The following is a 15,604-nucleotide window of genomic DNA, read 5'->3' as shown; positions in this document are numbered from 1 at the left end:
GAGGCATAAAGGCAGTGCGTCGAGCCACTTTCAACCCTGAGAAGCATCTCTTTAAAGAATCTTACGAGCCACAAATTCTGAAATGGGAACTTTCTTGGTCATAATTGCAGGACGGCCTGTAAGATTAGCCAGCATAGGGTCTATCTTGATAGAGGATGGACTTGCCACATCCCGTGGCATCAACCGCTCAGGCACGGAGAAGGAAGCAATTCCTTTTTGTTAAATAACCCTCGACCGTGTTTCAGGGAGCTCTTAGGAGAGATAGGTCAGGGGTTCTAAAGATAAAAATCCTCCTAAGTCTCCAGGTATCCCTTTATTAGTGGAGGCATAGGGGATGTTAAAAATTATATACAAAGGGGTCATCCGGAAGTAATGGTCCTATGACCCTTGTGTCTTGCCAACATATTTCAGCCCTTAAAAATGGCCAAATGGGTCCAGTGCTTTCTTCATTGCAATTAGAGGATCCCTCCCTGGATGTTCAAAAGAAGGGGGGTATTTCCTTAACTCTTCAGGTTGAGGATGCAGAAAGCTGCATTCTCGTAAATGGTATGGAAGTTATACTTATCTCCCATCCAGTTTCCTTATGTTTTGTAAATGCCCTATTGTGGAGGATTATATGTGTCTCGGGGGGAGCAGTAGTAGGGGTAGCCTTGTAGTTAAGCTTTTGTCAAAGGTCCTGCCCCTCAGTGCCATCTACTTGAGTCTGCGTCTCCCGCCATTCAGTGCCACCTACTTGGGCCTTGTGTCTCCCAACTTCATGGTCTGTAATGTAGTACCGATGAGCAGAAGAAGAAAACAAGAAATGATTTTGGCTCTGATCCTCTATTACCAGTTTGGTAGGAGGCGCTTGTAGGTAAGGGAATAGGTTTTATTTTGCTTTAAACCTTCTGATTGGCTCCAGCTGGTCATGTGGTGCTTGGATACCTCATAGTAGTAAGTATTGGTACAAGAAAAGGCTTGAGAAAGTAATGAAATAATCCTGTTCCATGTGGCCAACACAGTTTTAACATCTAAGAACATATATGAACTGAAAGGTACAAACAACCTTCCATCAAATACCAACCAAGGGTTTGCTCATAACCCTCAACTGCATCTTACATTTGTTGACACTAAGGCTCTGGATGTATTATATTTCAACACCTGTAGAAAAAGGTGAGCATGCAAATATGAAAAAAAAATCTTCTAACAGGCCAATAGAAGTCTGAAAAGGTTTATTAGGAAAACAAAAAATAATAACCTGTGAATCACGGAATCAAACAGCAAGAGTTTTCCCTACCACAGTCAAATGGAGCAAGTTCTGCAGGTAATGTAAATCACAAATTTATAATCTAAAGCGCCTATGTTTTGAACATTCATGTGAAATAATTCTTAGAAAAAATACAAAGTGATGTCTAGTCTGAGCTCATGAGAAGAAGAGAACCATTCTTCAGATAGAAGCAATAACACATATACATTTAGGCTTGTTTTCTCATCTTGGCAGCCATGAGGTAAGAATAGTTCTATGTCAGAGATGGCCACTTCCCTTGGGCAGTGTTAGTGTGAGCCAGAAAACATGGTTGAAGCACGTTACAGTTACACTAATGTCATTTTACATATTCCACACAAATTGTCTGCCAATATGTTAAACAAACAAATACTATGATCAGTCCCAGAAAATTGGTCATATTCTTTTTCTCATTTGACAAAATTACTGTTTAAGTATTTGTTTCACCACCTTAGTCCTCATAACAAGCCATCCAGAAATAGGGTGGATTTTTCATACCCTTGTAGTTACCGATAACTCTGGGGCTGTGGGGAAAGTCAGGTCCACTATAAGTGGCACTATCAGTGTCCCTAAAAAATGAGCATTTACAAGGGAATCAGTAATTCTGGGTCTGATTTCTCTAATAATTTCTCATTTTCCCTGGACTTTCACTCTTTGAAGTTATCTATTTTCTGAAGCCGAAATCTAGAGGTGAAAATAAAGAGCTCTGCAGTGCTCCTGAGGTTCACATAATTCCTATGGGGAAGGGAACTGCTGTCCACATCTATTTTGCCCTGAATTTGGTAGATCGGAAAAGGACAGGCAGTCTGGTACTTGAGCCCTGCTCCATAGAAACTTTCTGTCGCTCTCGTGTTCTACTAAATTGATATAGGAACTTTGATGATGTTTGAACAACAAAAAGTGGATTAACCAGCTTTGCCCTCAAACCATTTTCTATAAAATGTTGCACCAGATATAAATGGTTAAATTCATGCTGCACCATGTTTGCTGCTTACAAGATTAGAATGAGCCCCACGTATACAAATGTCTAGAATGTTGAAGTGGAACAAAATGTGTCTGCTCGGTTCCCTATTTTAAAAGCTGCAAATGTAGTCCAGAAACAATTAGCTCCATGTTTGCTCATTGGAACTATTTTCTTGTAATAAGGTTCAGGCTAAGTTTGAGGCAAAAATAAAATATATTCCGTTTTTTATTGTACAAGAAGAAAACAATAGAGTTAAATGGATTTCATTTTTAAAGCAGTGCCAACCCGTTTATGACAGGGCCCATTGATCCCCATTGCCTTTGCCTTGATGCCGCTAAAATGTGTGCCAGTGTTCTCTTTTGCAAGTGACACGTCTCAATATACTTGGCATTTCTTCAATGACAATGAATGTCTTTGTTATGATCATTCCCTTCCACAGATTGCGAGCATCATTCAGATTTCTGTAGTGCCACGAAGTATTGGCTGAAAGGCTTTGTGTTCCTGCAAGCAAGCGTCGACGCTGCCATTATAGAAGTAAGTAGACATTCCAGTTTACAGTTTGTAACATGGAGCTTCAGTAACTTGGGGGCATATCAACAACAACCGGCGATAATTATCGCTGAGCGCACTTAGCGCTCGGATAATTATCGCCGGCTAGCGCCTATTTTTATCGCTGAAATAGCGTGCTATTAGCAACGCTTATCTCATCAGCGATAAAAATCCTAGCGCTAACTGGCTAACGTGAGATTATCGCTGGAAACCCAGCGATAATCTCACGTTAGCTAGTTGATAGGGACTCACAAACTTAGCCATGATATCCACCTTCCATAGGATATCATGGCTAAGTCAGTCCTGAAGCAGGCGTAAGGAAACTAGTAGCGATAACAGGGGGTTATTGCTACTTTTCCTGACGCTATGCTTCATAGCGTTAGGTTTGCTGATAGGAGAAATGTCGCTTAGCGACATGTCTCCTGTCATGCCAGGTCAGGAACGCCCACTTTGCACCTCATTAGAGATGCAAAGCTGGGCGTTAGGAATCCTGACGCTAAAGCAAGGTTTCACGCGTTAGCGTGACCTTGCTGATTAGGCGATACAATTATCGCCGCTTTTCGGCTGCTTGTTGATATGCCCCCTGGAAAATTAAACCTCGACCGTGTTTTAGTTGTTTAAAAAGTCTACACACATTATTATATCAGTGCAGTACTTTTAGTGTGGTCGCAATGCGTCAAAACGTTTCTGTGACCGAAAGGAAAGGGGCGAATTGAGTCAAAATTTTGTATTTCCATCTACCTTGAAATTTATGTGATCTGCAAAACTGTATTGCCTGATGATCTTTTGAGAAACAAATGGAACTGTGACAAATGTTCAAACTGTGAACAAAAAATCTGTATGGATATCAGAGTGTAGCAGATACTGATTCACAGTCGGTTCGAAGTGACAAGAAAGTGACAAGTATTCTAGCTTCTACTCCTGATTTACGGATTGGCTCACTGTCATAGCTACAGAACGCGTGGAGGAGCAGAACCGTTCAAATTACATTTCACATTTCATTATATATTTGACTTTTTGTACTGCACTCTTCACAAAATTACTTTCCTCTTGACACTAACACATATTATTTTGATTTAAAAACGTTTTTGCAGTCAGTTTTGCAGCAGGTTCAATTGTTTATGTTACAGAAGTGGTACCATTGCCAAACCATCAATGCCAAAAGCGGTATGTGCAGATATACCGTTCTTTTGTGTTTAGGCGGCTGACTGCCACTTATGTCTACAGAACTGATGCATATAATCTCCCGTATTTGCAATGAAGTAATGCACACACTGAGAGAAGCTCGGACGAGCCTCCAGATAGATGGCGACTGATGTCCGAAATAAGTGTGTGTAAACACGGAATCGCTAAACAGACGGCTCCCGGTTTTAGAGAACACTCGCGAGTTCCGTGCACGCCACGCCACGCCACTTCCAAATTACGGTCCATGATGAGTTAACTCTGAGGAATAAGTCCTGGAGCCCTGATCTTAATATCAACCTTTAAAAGCAGTTCCTGACTCTTGACAGTACTGATCCTATCAAGGGGCAAAGCTTGAGAAGGTCTGGTTGCTGCTGCTCGAGGGGACTCCATTGCCCACAATCCCGCACTCCCAGGAGGGAGGAGAGAACATCGCCTACGCGCTTAAAAAGCGCAGGAGAACACCGCAGCGCGGGACGCGCTTGGCAAAGCTTGAGAAGGTCTGGTTGCTGCTGCTCGAGGGGACTCCATTGCCCACGATCACGCACTGCCAGGAGGGAGGAGAGAACATCGCCTACGCGCTTAAAAAGCGCAGGAGAACACCGCAGCGCGGGACGCGCTTGGCAAAGCTTGAGAAGGTCTGGTTGCTGCTGCTCGAGGGGACTCCATTGCCCACAATCCCGCACTCCCAGGAGGGAGGAGAGAACATCGCCTACGCGCTTAAAAAGCGCAGGAGAACACCGCAGCGCGGGACGCGCTTGGCAAAGCTTGAGAAGGTCTGGTTGCTGCTGCTCGAGGGGACTCCATTGCCCACAATCCTGCACTCCCAGGAGGGAGGAGAGAACATCGCCTACGCGCTTAAAAAGCGCAGGAGAACACCGCAGCGCGGGACGCGCTTGGCAAAGCTTGAGAAGGTCTGGTTGCTGCTGCTCGAGGGGACTCCATTGCCCACAATCTCGCACTCCCAGGAGGGAGGAGAGAACATCGCCTACGCGCTTAAAAAGCGCAGGAGAACACCGCAGCGCGGGACGCGCTTGGCAAAGCTTGAGAAGGTCTGGTTGCTGCTGCTCGAGGGGACTTCATTGCCCACAATCCCGCAGTCCCAGGAGGGAGGAGAGAACATCGCCTACACGCTTAAAAAGCGCAGGAGAACACCGCAGCGCGGGACGCACCCGGGCCGCGCCCGGGCCAAGGGCGGGCGCGTCCTTGCCCATCAGAGCCCGGAGGAGACTGGACTGGGCCACACCTCTTACATTTGAAGACAGGCTGAGGTCATCTCGTAGGTGAGCACAGCCCACCCCCATATACTAACATTATTAATTGCGCCATTCCCCCTAGCACCATTGTTGTTTGCTGTTTTTGAAACCATGGGGAGGCGCACTAATGCACCGGTAATGAAATCGACCACCACATGTATTGAAAATATGTTGGAGGGGGCTGTTAGTATCGTGAGCAATGAAATTGAGCTCACTGAGAGGCGTTTGTGTCTTGGCTTAGGGCAATCTGCACCACTCTCTGGACTTATTGCCGAAACAACTGATTTGACTGTAAGCAATCCCGATGTCCCCGTTTCGGCCCGTGAAGAAGTTCACGATGTTATTACACTTGATCCACCTGTATCAAATTCTGAAATAAGCTACACTCTCACCTTAGGGGCAAAACGCAAAAGGACAGTAGGAAAGCCAGCGAGTGCGAAGAGAAAACAACTCACTCGCCCATGCTCCACACGCTCGACCTTAAACTCATGGATTCACCCAACAACAAATCAATCATCTGTTCAAGCCCCCCCGGTTGAATTGCTCTCTCACACGATTGGAACTCAAACTGATAACGACTTTTTATTCCCCTTTATTGATAACAACAATCAAAGTAAAGTAATTGACACTAGCTATCTAATTACTGTTATCACCGATCATATTAAGCCTGTTCTTGATAACTTTCTCTCCTCATTGCAAGATCGTATTCTTAATACATTGATTGTCCAACAAACACACTCTGTATCGCAGCCCGTGAATGTTGTGCCCCAAGATGTTGCTAAGACACCCGATTCTATCATTGCTAGTAGGCAAATTATAAATATCCCTATTAATAGTATACCCAACCCTCATCAAAACATTAATGCGCCACATAATTCAACTCAGGGAATTAGTGAATGTGTGACTTGTAACAAGATTCGCACATGTTTCGATATGAGGGGTACTAGGGAAGTATTCTAACTTTTCAATTGTTTTAAATTCTACTCAATTGTTAAGCACTTGCACTTTCCCGTATCTTGGGTTGGTATTTGCATCTAATGGTTTATGGAATGACCACATTGCTCACTGTAAAAGGAAATTTACTAATTCTATCAATACAATCCTTAGGCTACCTAAGCCTAAAAACATAGAGGTAGTTCCTTCTATCATTAAAATTTACAGACTACAATGCATACCAACCGTCACATATGGTGGAGAGGTATGGGGGAACACTACTAGTACACCTATTCAGTGTGAAGAGAACAGGTTCTGTTGTAAAATACTGGGAGCCCCATTTTTTTCCTCCACATATGCTTGCCACAGCGAGCTTCATCTACCTTATGTAGAAGATTTTATTAAGGCTCGCCCAACATTGTTTTGGCTAAGAATCTGGAAGAATTCGGCCGCACAACTGACTAGGGAGATAGTCTTGGATTGTTTAAAATGTGACAGAGGAATGGATATTCCATGGTTGGCCGGAGTCCGCAAAAGTTTAAATAGCTTGAATTTGGAACATCTTTTCTCAAATCCTTTAGACCATAGCCCTACTAGCACTAAAATTCTGGAAGAACTACTCTATGCTTCTTATAAAGAAATAAGATTAGCAACTGAATGTAATAAAACTTCAGTTGCTGGATATATGCAAATTGAGCATGCAGCCCCAGTTATGCCCAAATATCTTTTAAAACCTGTTGGCTGCTGAGAAAGGGGCCTATTTTTCAGGCTAAGGACAGACACAATGAAATATCTGTTGTCATTCCCTATTGGTTATTCTGCAAACCTTGATCTTTCCCTCTGTCCATGTAGTAACAGTTTAAAACAATCAATGTTACATTTTTTATTTTTCTGTTCTTATTATCTACCACTTACTAAAAAATTTCTGATCCCGTACTTTAAATTACGATGTGTTACTGACTACAAGATAGCTTGTGGGATCGTGCTAGCTATTAACAATGATGAATTATGTTTTCGAGTTGGATCCTTTTTAAAAATGGCGGTACGTATCCGCAATACCATGTATCCAGATTAATTTTTATCATCTGAAATTTGTGAAATATTTGTACCTTTTTCTTTGTACTATGTCTTTTTAACTGCACTTTTATGGATATGTTGTTTTTATCCGAATAAAGTTCATATTGATTGATTGATTGATATAAACTCCTGCCTCAGAAAAGAACTGCCCTCTTTGGCTTCCATTTCAGGACACAACCTTTCAACCAGACATAGTTGATCAAAAGATTTAAGGCCACATTCCCATTCATAAGGCCTCGGAAGGATGCCATTCAGAGTCCAACAGTCTCACTTCACTCGTTATTCCTATTGAAGAGGTGATGCTTACGACTAACACAAAAATTGCACTCACCTGAGTTTCATGCCAGAATGAGTCACTATCAGAAAACTTTTACTGGGCATGAAAATTCACATTTTCCACAACTGCGGGAAGTAGAAAATCATTATTTTATTAAAGACACTGAGGCTAATATAATGAATTATCCTAATTATTGCCCTCACACAGGAGCAACAAGGATAGAACACTGAATTGTAACGAGAACCTTAAACATTCCAAATATGCATAAATACTCAGAACACACAGCCATCTTCCTTCTTTTTTGCTGCAGATGAAAAAAATGCCCTATCCTGAGAAAATATAATCCATCATTTGAAACTTTGTGAAAAGCTTCTATGAGAAAACTTCTTCATTGGCCTCACACCAAAGTAAATTTCATGCCCTAAAACAATAGCAACAAGCATTTGCAATGCAGTACGTCTCTCATTTTCTGGAGTTAGAGCTATTGGCGCTGTAAATGACAATGTGTTTTACCTTTGTGTTTTGGTTTGGAGTGTAGTGGATGTATGAACAGAGACACAGCTGCAGCAATGCCTAGAGGAGTTAGAATGAGGAATGACCACTGGGACCAGAGAAGCAGGAACAGCATTGTGCAGAGGACTTAGAAGTAGGAATTACCGACAGGACCAGAGAAGCAGCTAGCAACACTATGTAGTGGACTTAGAATGAGGAATTACTGACAGGACCAAAGATGCAGTTGCAGCACTGCCTAGAGGAGTTAGAATGAATTATCACTGATGAGACCAGAGAAGCAGGTAGCAGCAGTGTCTAGAGGATTTAAAATGAAAAATTACAGAGGGTACCCGAGAAACAGACAGCACATGCATTTCAGCACTGATTAGCAGTGGTAAAGTGCCCAGAGTCCTAAATCCAACAAAAAGAGGCTAGAAAAAATAGAAGAAAGAAAGCAAAAAGTTTGGAGATAACCATGTAAAAATGGCATGTCCAATAGGCATAGAGGATAAGGGTGTACAGTTCAGTGGCAGAGAGTGCAATGTTGCAGAGTAGAGTGTGAGAGTGTAGTTGTGTAGAGTGGCAAATAGAGCAGTGGTGTAGAGTACAGTGATGCAGAGTTGAGTGCATTGGCGTTTAGTGCAATGACAGAGTGCAGTTGTGTAGAGTGCATTGGCGCAGAGTGCAGTGTTTAGGAGTAGAGTGGCGTAGAGTGCAGTGGCATAGAGTGGAGTGGTGCAGAGTGGCATAAAGTAGATTGTTTCAGAGTGAAGTGGCGTAAGGTGGAGTGATGCATGGTAGAGTGCAGTTGCGTAGAGTGGCATAGAGTATAATGGTGTAAAGTGGTGTAGAGTGCAGTGGTGCAGAGTAGATTACAGTGGCGTACAGTTGGGTTGGCATAAAGTGCAGGGGCATAGAGTTCAGTGTTACAGAGTAAAGTGCATTGTGTAGAGTGCATTGGCATAGAGTGCAGTGGTGTAGAGTGCAGTATGGCAGAGTGGCGTAGAGTACAGGGTAGAGTAGAGATGCCTAGAGTGGAGTGGTGAAGAGTGCAGTGGTATAAAGTGCAGTAGTGTGGAGTGGCATAGAGTGGAGTATTCTAGGTGTGGTAGCTTATTGCCATTACAGACAACACATTTTCAATTGAAATGACCATTACATTTGCACAAACATACAGTTTTACTAATAAAACTATACAGCGCAGAAATGATGTGTGGAAATGGCATTACCGAAGGTGATGATTTGTTTTGATCATATACAACTATTTGTTTCCAACACACTTCAGAAATAACAAAAAAATGTGCTTTTATGGTGTTCCTAATTCGTATTCCTGCATCAACTTCCTGAATGTCCCCAAGATGTCTTTAGCAAGGTGGCAACCTAAAAAGGACAGACGGCTAGTATGGTATACACAGGCATGGATGAAATCTGAAAGAATGATTTTCTGCATGAAACTTTTCTATTGAAATAGCAGTTAAATGTAGAAGGCAGCAGTAGTCTAAATTGTACAGTTGAGTTGCACTTTTCAGGCATTTTTTATTGAAAGCCTTAACCTTCTGAGTGGACCGCAACTCTTTTTTGCCAAATTATTCACTTGACTCCTTTTGGTAGTGGGATTGTCCTAAAGTAGTTTGATTTTCCAAGTCAAGGCAAAACGCTGTTCTCAATATAAAGCAAAAACAAAATAGACCACTTTCTTGCACTTAACTTTACTACGAAGAACAACCGAGATTCATTTTCTTTGATGGGGTTTGCTTCATTTTATTTTGGGGCCTTGGCTCTTTTTAGAATAAATCAAATGAACTTTTGTCAGGATAGATTTCTTAAAGGGTGCCAAATTGTTTAACATGGGATGTCCGCTCCATTGAAAGTTCGGTAGCAATGTATCTACTGCTGGAAGACAAAAACATAATGCTTTGTTCTTTGTTGGCAACAGAAGAAGTTGATTTGTTAGGGGAGCTGTGTTGCAAACGGGGTGGGCGGGGAATCCAGGGCTCATATCCCAGCTCACTGAGTTGACCGAATCATGTGGTGTTTGGTACATCACTGTAATTAACTGGGTCCGATGTTACTTCTCATATAAAAGGTGCACTACAAAAAGCGATATTTGATAAAAGTTAAGGGCACCGGACGATCTGAACTGATTGTAGCCTGTAACCAACACCAGGGCATTCAGGAAGTGCGGTCTATTGAATGTAAGCGTATGTTTAGGAATTATACATTTTAATAAACTATTCATTTTAATAAATGCCTGCGGTTGCAAACTAGCGTGTTACACAGCAATGTTTTCCAGGCTTGGCTCGTGCTGTAATGATTGGGGTCAGGTTAGCCCTCCCACCTCTAGAACAATCCTGCAATTGTGTTGTACTTTTGAAGGGGGATAGGTAAATGTTGCACATACTCTCATCTTGGATGCTACATATTTCTTTATATGTTTTAGTAAAATCGTTATGTGAAGAAAATATTTGTGTAATAACTTCTGAACATGTTAATTGTTTAACCAATACAGGTATATGAATAAAGAAATGAATAAATGCATTGCCAAACTTTGCCAATGTTTATTTTTTCTTCTGGCAAGGTGGTTGGGGGAGGTGGGAGGTCAGCAAGCAACATTGGGAGTGTGGGGATGATTGAACTCAGTCTGGTACAAACTCACCACAAGCAGCGGCTGAGAGGGATTGTCTGCAAATAACTGGTGATCACGTAAGGCGGTCCAATACATTTGAACCAAATTGACACTATACAAAGCTGCACAATAAATTTTGTAAAAGCATTGCCAAAGCTTTGCCAATGTTATTTCCTAGCGAGGTGAAGGGACAGTAAGAAACGATGGGAGGCTATCTGGTAACATGACTGGCAGCAGGGGGGGAGGGAAAGGGCAAGGTGGGTGGAGGCAATGGATTGCAGGAGGAGGGTGATTGGCGACGGGAGAAACAAGAATGCGTCTGGACTTGTTTAGCGGGAGCACCAATGGGAAATTAATGACTGATTAAAGACATTCAAGCATGTTCCAATGGACATAGATTGAACCTCGGCCAAAGGCAGTGGAATACGCTCAATTAATAGTTACTGGCTCTCGAGCAGCTCCCACAGGCTTTCAGATAACAGTACAAATGCACATGAAAGGGATGACCAGCTGTGGGCCAGAGACACGAGATGGGACAGGGAAGGGAGGCATGGCGGGAAAGCTGTTAAGAGCTGTGCTGATGTAAAAAAGCATTTCAACAAACAAATGATGGACGGAATGCTGACAATGCAGACATTCTCCCCCAGTCAAGAGATCTGGGTTAAATCCATCGTTCTTTTGCCCACTACGCCACCCCAGTTTAGACATGGCCATGTGCAAATCAGTCTTGACCCTGTGCCTCATAGGAACAGTCCAGCCCGAACTGCCAAGTCATGTCTTCCCTGGACCGGAATCAAGCATCCTAGGACCGGTTTCTGGCTATCAGCCGTCATCAGCCAGGATAGCTTGACTCCAGTGGCGTAGTGAGCACGGGTCCCACGTCTGGGAATACCCATCCCACTTAGGGCGAAAAGCGTTACAACAAACAAATGATGGACGGAATGCTGACAATGCAGACATTCTCCCCCAGTCAAGAGATCTGGGTTAAATCCATCGTTCTTTTGCCCACTACGCCACCCCAGTTTAGACATGGCCATGTGCAAATCAGTCTTGACCCTGTGCCTCATAGGAACAGTCCAGCCCGAACTGCCAAGTCATGTCTTCCCTGGACCGGAATCAAGCATCCTAGGACCGGTTTCTGGCTATCAGCCGTCATCAGCCAGGATAGCTTGACTCCAGTGGCGTAGTGAGCACGGGACCCACGTCAGGGCATACCCATCCCACTTAGGGCAAAAAGTGTTACAACAAACAAATGATGGACGGAATGCTGACAATGCAGACATTCTCCCCCAGTCAAGAGATCTGGGTTAAATCCATCGTTCTTTTGCCCACTACGCCACCCCAGTTCAGACATGGCCATATGCAAATCAGTCTTGACCCTGTGCCTCATGGGAACAGTCCAGCCTGAACTGCCAAGCCATGTCTTCCCTGGGCCGAAATCAAGCATCCTAGGACCGGTTTCTGGCTATCAGCCGTCATCAGCCAGGATAGCTTGACTCCAGTGGCGTAGTGAGCACGGGACCCACGTCTGGGCATACCCATCCCACTTAGGGCGAAAAGTGTTACAACAAACAAATGATGGACGGAATGCTGACAATGCAGACATTCTCCCCCTGTCAAGAGATCTGGGTTAAATCCATCGTTCTTTTGCCCACTACGCCACCCCAGTTCAGACATGGCCATCTACAAATCAGTCTTGACCCTGTGCCTCATGGGAACAGTCCAGCCCAAACTGCCAAGCCATGTCTTCCCTGGGCCGAAATCAAGCATCCTAGGACCGGTTTCTGGCTATCAGCCGTCATCAGCCAGGATAGCTTGACTCCAGTGGCGTAGTGAGCACGGGACCCACAGACACCGTCACCATATCATGCCCTTTTTCTGCCCGGTCAATGAGTCGACCGGCGGAATCAAGCTATCCTGGCTGAAAAGGGGTGAAACCCCGAAACCGGTCCTAGGATGCTTGTTTCCAGTCCAGGGAGGACCTAGCCTGGCAGTTCGGGCTGGACTGTTCCCATAGGGCACAGGGTCAAGACTGATTTGCATATGGCTGGGTTGAAACTGGAACGGCATGGTGAGCAAAAAAACGATGGATTTAGGCCCAGATCTCTGTACTGGGGTGAATGTATGACACTGTTCTGCATTCTGTCCATCAATTGTTGTTTTTGCATTTGTCTTCCCGAGTACTGGGGTGAATGTATGACATTGTTCTGCATTCTGTCCATCAATTGTTGTTTTTGCGTAAAAAAGCATGGCGGACTCCATGTTGATTACAGAAAACATGCTGCGTGGCTTTTGAAGGGGCCTGCATGTTGCGCCGTTTTTGGTGGCAAAGCTTCCCCGCTCTCCCCCGCAGCCTCCTATGAGCTGTATGAAGTATAGCAGCCTGCAGAGTTACTGTGAGCCTGCTTAAGCTTTCCACGAAACATGAGGCTGGCTCGCAAGAAGCTCTCATAGGCTTTCACCTTAAAAAAAATAGTCCCCAAAGGCACAAAACAATACGTACAGTGAAAGGAAACTGTAGTTGGCCGGTGCTCGCGAGAAAAAAATGAATGTGATCTATCGGGAGCACCAACCACTGAGGAGCCAGCAAAGAAAAGGGACGGAGGAGTAAACCAATGGCAAGCAGCAGGTGGGATTACACTCCGGATACTGATTACAGCAGGTCTTCCAGACAGCGCATGCTCGCTGCCTAGGCTCGACCTAAACAAATGAATGGGGGAGGATGTAGCTGGATACGATAACATTAGCTTCCATGTCTTTAATAAAATCATGATTTTATACCCACCCCAACTGTGGAAAATACAAATATTATGCCAATATATGGATGCCAATGCTATGCATGTTTAAAGCACTGCCATAGCATTCACTGCAGCACTATCCAGCAGTTTGAAATGCAAACATTTAAGCACTGTCTCACTTGCCCAAACTGCTGAAGCAAGAATAAAGTTCCTCCCACCCAAAAGGCTTTAGAGTACATAGTGCCCCTAGCAGAATGAGCCCCAAATCGATCAAAATGTATGCCTGCTTTATTCATAACTTCTTTAACCCTCCGTGCTGAAGTAGGATTATAAACTTGTTTATAGAGATATGTGAATGAAATTAACAACTGAGAATCTCCCTTTCTCTTTAAATTCTGAGTCCTTTCCTCATATTCGTTCAAACAATTTACCAAACACAAATCCTCCTGATCCTCCAATTTAGGATTAAGTATAGTCCTAGACATTGTCTTAGTCCTATTCCTCACATAAAAACACACTTCTTCCAGCTGATGATATCTAGTAGAAACCCCCAAAGCCTGAATATCCGAAACCTTCCTGAAATAAACTAAAGAAAGTAGCATAGCCAATTTCAATAAAAAACTCCTCAGATTTAAAACCTCATTCCTACTCACATTTACTAACTCCATTCAAAAATAGATCAACATCCCACAGAGATGAATACTTTGAACCTAGAGAAACCTTAAACTGTACACTTCTTACCAATCTCCTAACTAAATCATGTTGCCCCCCGAGGCACCCGATCCACCAACATATGTCCTGCAGAAACTGCCAACCTACATAGGCTCACTGAACTATACAAATTGACTTGTTTAAAAACCTCTGCCTAATAATTTACTAAATTTACAACAGGTACTGATACGGGACCTAAACCCTTTTCCAAACACCAACAGACCCATCTTTTCCATGGAAACTTATATGTCATTGAGTTACCTGGTGTCCTATACTCCCTGATGAGTTTTAAAGCTTCTGAAGATAAACATGACATTTACCATATTTTCCTGGAATCATCCAAGCCATTCACTGCAAATGTCCCTTTAACACACTCTGCTGGTGCATTTACGAGCCACATGGAAAACATACTAACTCAATTGGATCAACAAACTCATTACATCTGGGAACCATGTCTGAGACGGTCAAAAATGAGTCACTAAAAGAACATTTGCCTCTCTCACCTTACCTTCACTTGCAATCTCTGCATCATTGAAAAAGGAGGGAGCGCATAACTGCCACCTAAGTTCCAAATCTACAGAAATACACCCACCGCCCTGGCCTCTGCATTCGCGTTCTAACTGAAGAATACCAGAAGTTCAGTATTCAGTCTAATTTCAACTAGATCCACTGTAAATGGACCCTACTTCCTCTCCTCGTCAACTCTCCAATCGTTAAATCTTTTAGATTATTTGAATTCCAATCTGCCACTCAATTGCTCAACCCTGTAATATGATGCGACTGAATAATAATATTCTGACTCTGGCAATAATGCCAAAATCCCTTTCCAAATGCGCAAAAGCCTTTGATCGTGGACCCCCTAATCTGTTGACATACCTGGCCGCTTACACATTTTTCATTTTCAACAACACACAGCACTTCACACGATCCCTGACAAAGCTCTTCACTGGAAAAGAACCTGCTGGAAACTCCAGATAACTGCTAATCATTTCATTTCCCTCAAACAACCATTTCCCCCCTGTTGTCATTTAACTGCATCTTGCTCACAGGCCTTGAAGGCTTGCATCTGATTCTATGACCAACTCTGGTAGATTGGCAAAAATGAAATAACCCTTCCATTCAATGCCTCTAAATTGGCCATCCACCAAATACAATTTCTTTCTTGCTTCCAGATCCAATATCACTTTCTGTGAATACCTCATCCCCAAATGTAGATAAGCTTTCAGCCTCTGCAAAGCTCTGTAATACAGTGGAGCTAGGAAGACTTCCTGAACCAAAGCTGATAATAAGCCCAACAACCTATTCATCTGACGTAATGAAAACCAATCGGAAGTCTTCACCCTCTGTAACTACCTGTGGATCTTCCTCACCTTCTCCATTAGTAACCTCAACATGCAATCAAATCTCTGAATCTGAAAACCTAAAAATATAATTTCCTGACTGGGAACCAAACACAACTTCACTCTGTTCACCAAAAAAACCCCGATCCTCCATAAAGCAAACTGCTACCTATGTTTGCTCCTTCACCAACTAGC

The 15,604-nt window shown here is 43.3% G+C and overlaps 1 protein-coding gene across 5 annotated transcripts in view; it reads left to right on the top strand.

Annotated features, from left to right (window-relative positions):
* The window catches only part of LOC146810317 (ATP-binding cassette sub-family A member 10-like), a 1,555,322-nt gene that overhangs the window by 145,133 nt on the left and 1,394,585 nt on the right, over positions 1–15,604 (top strand). For all 5 annotated transcript variants that reach the window (XM_085617313.1, XM_085617310.1, XM_085617311.1 and 2 more), the window contains exon 5: positions 2,668–2,762. In XM_085617313.1, coding sequence (XP_085473439.1) covers positions 2,668–2,762 — 95 coding nt within the window. The remainder of the gene's footprint in view (positions 1–2,667; positions 2,763–15,604) is intronic.

This window comes from Triturus cristatus, chromosome 7, assembly GCF_964204655.1.
Source record: "Triturus cristatus chromosome 7, aTriCri1.1, whole genome shotgun sequence".
Taxonomy (NCBI): Eukaryota; Metazoa; Chordata; class Amphibia; order Caudata; family Salamandridae; genus Triturus; species Triturus cristatus.
Note: the sequence above shows the minus strand (reverse complement) of the source record. Positions and strands in the feature narration are given on the sequence as shown.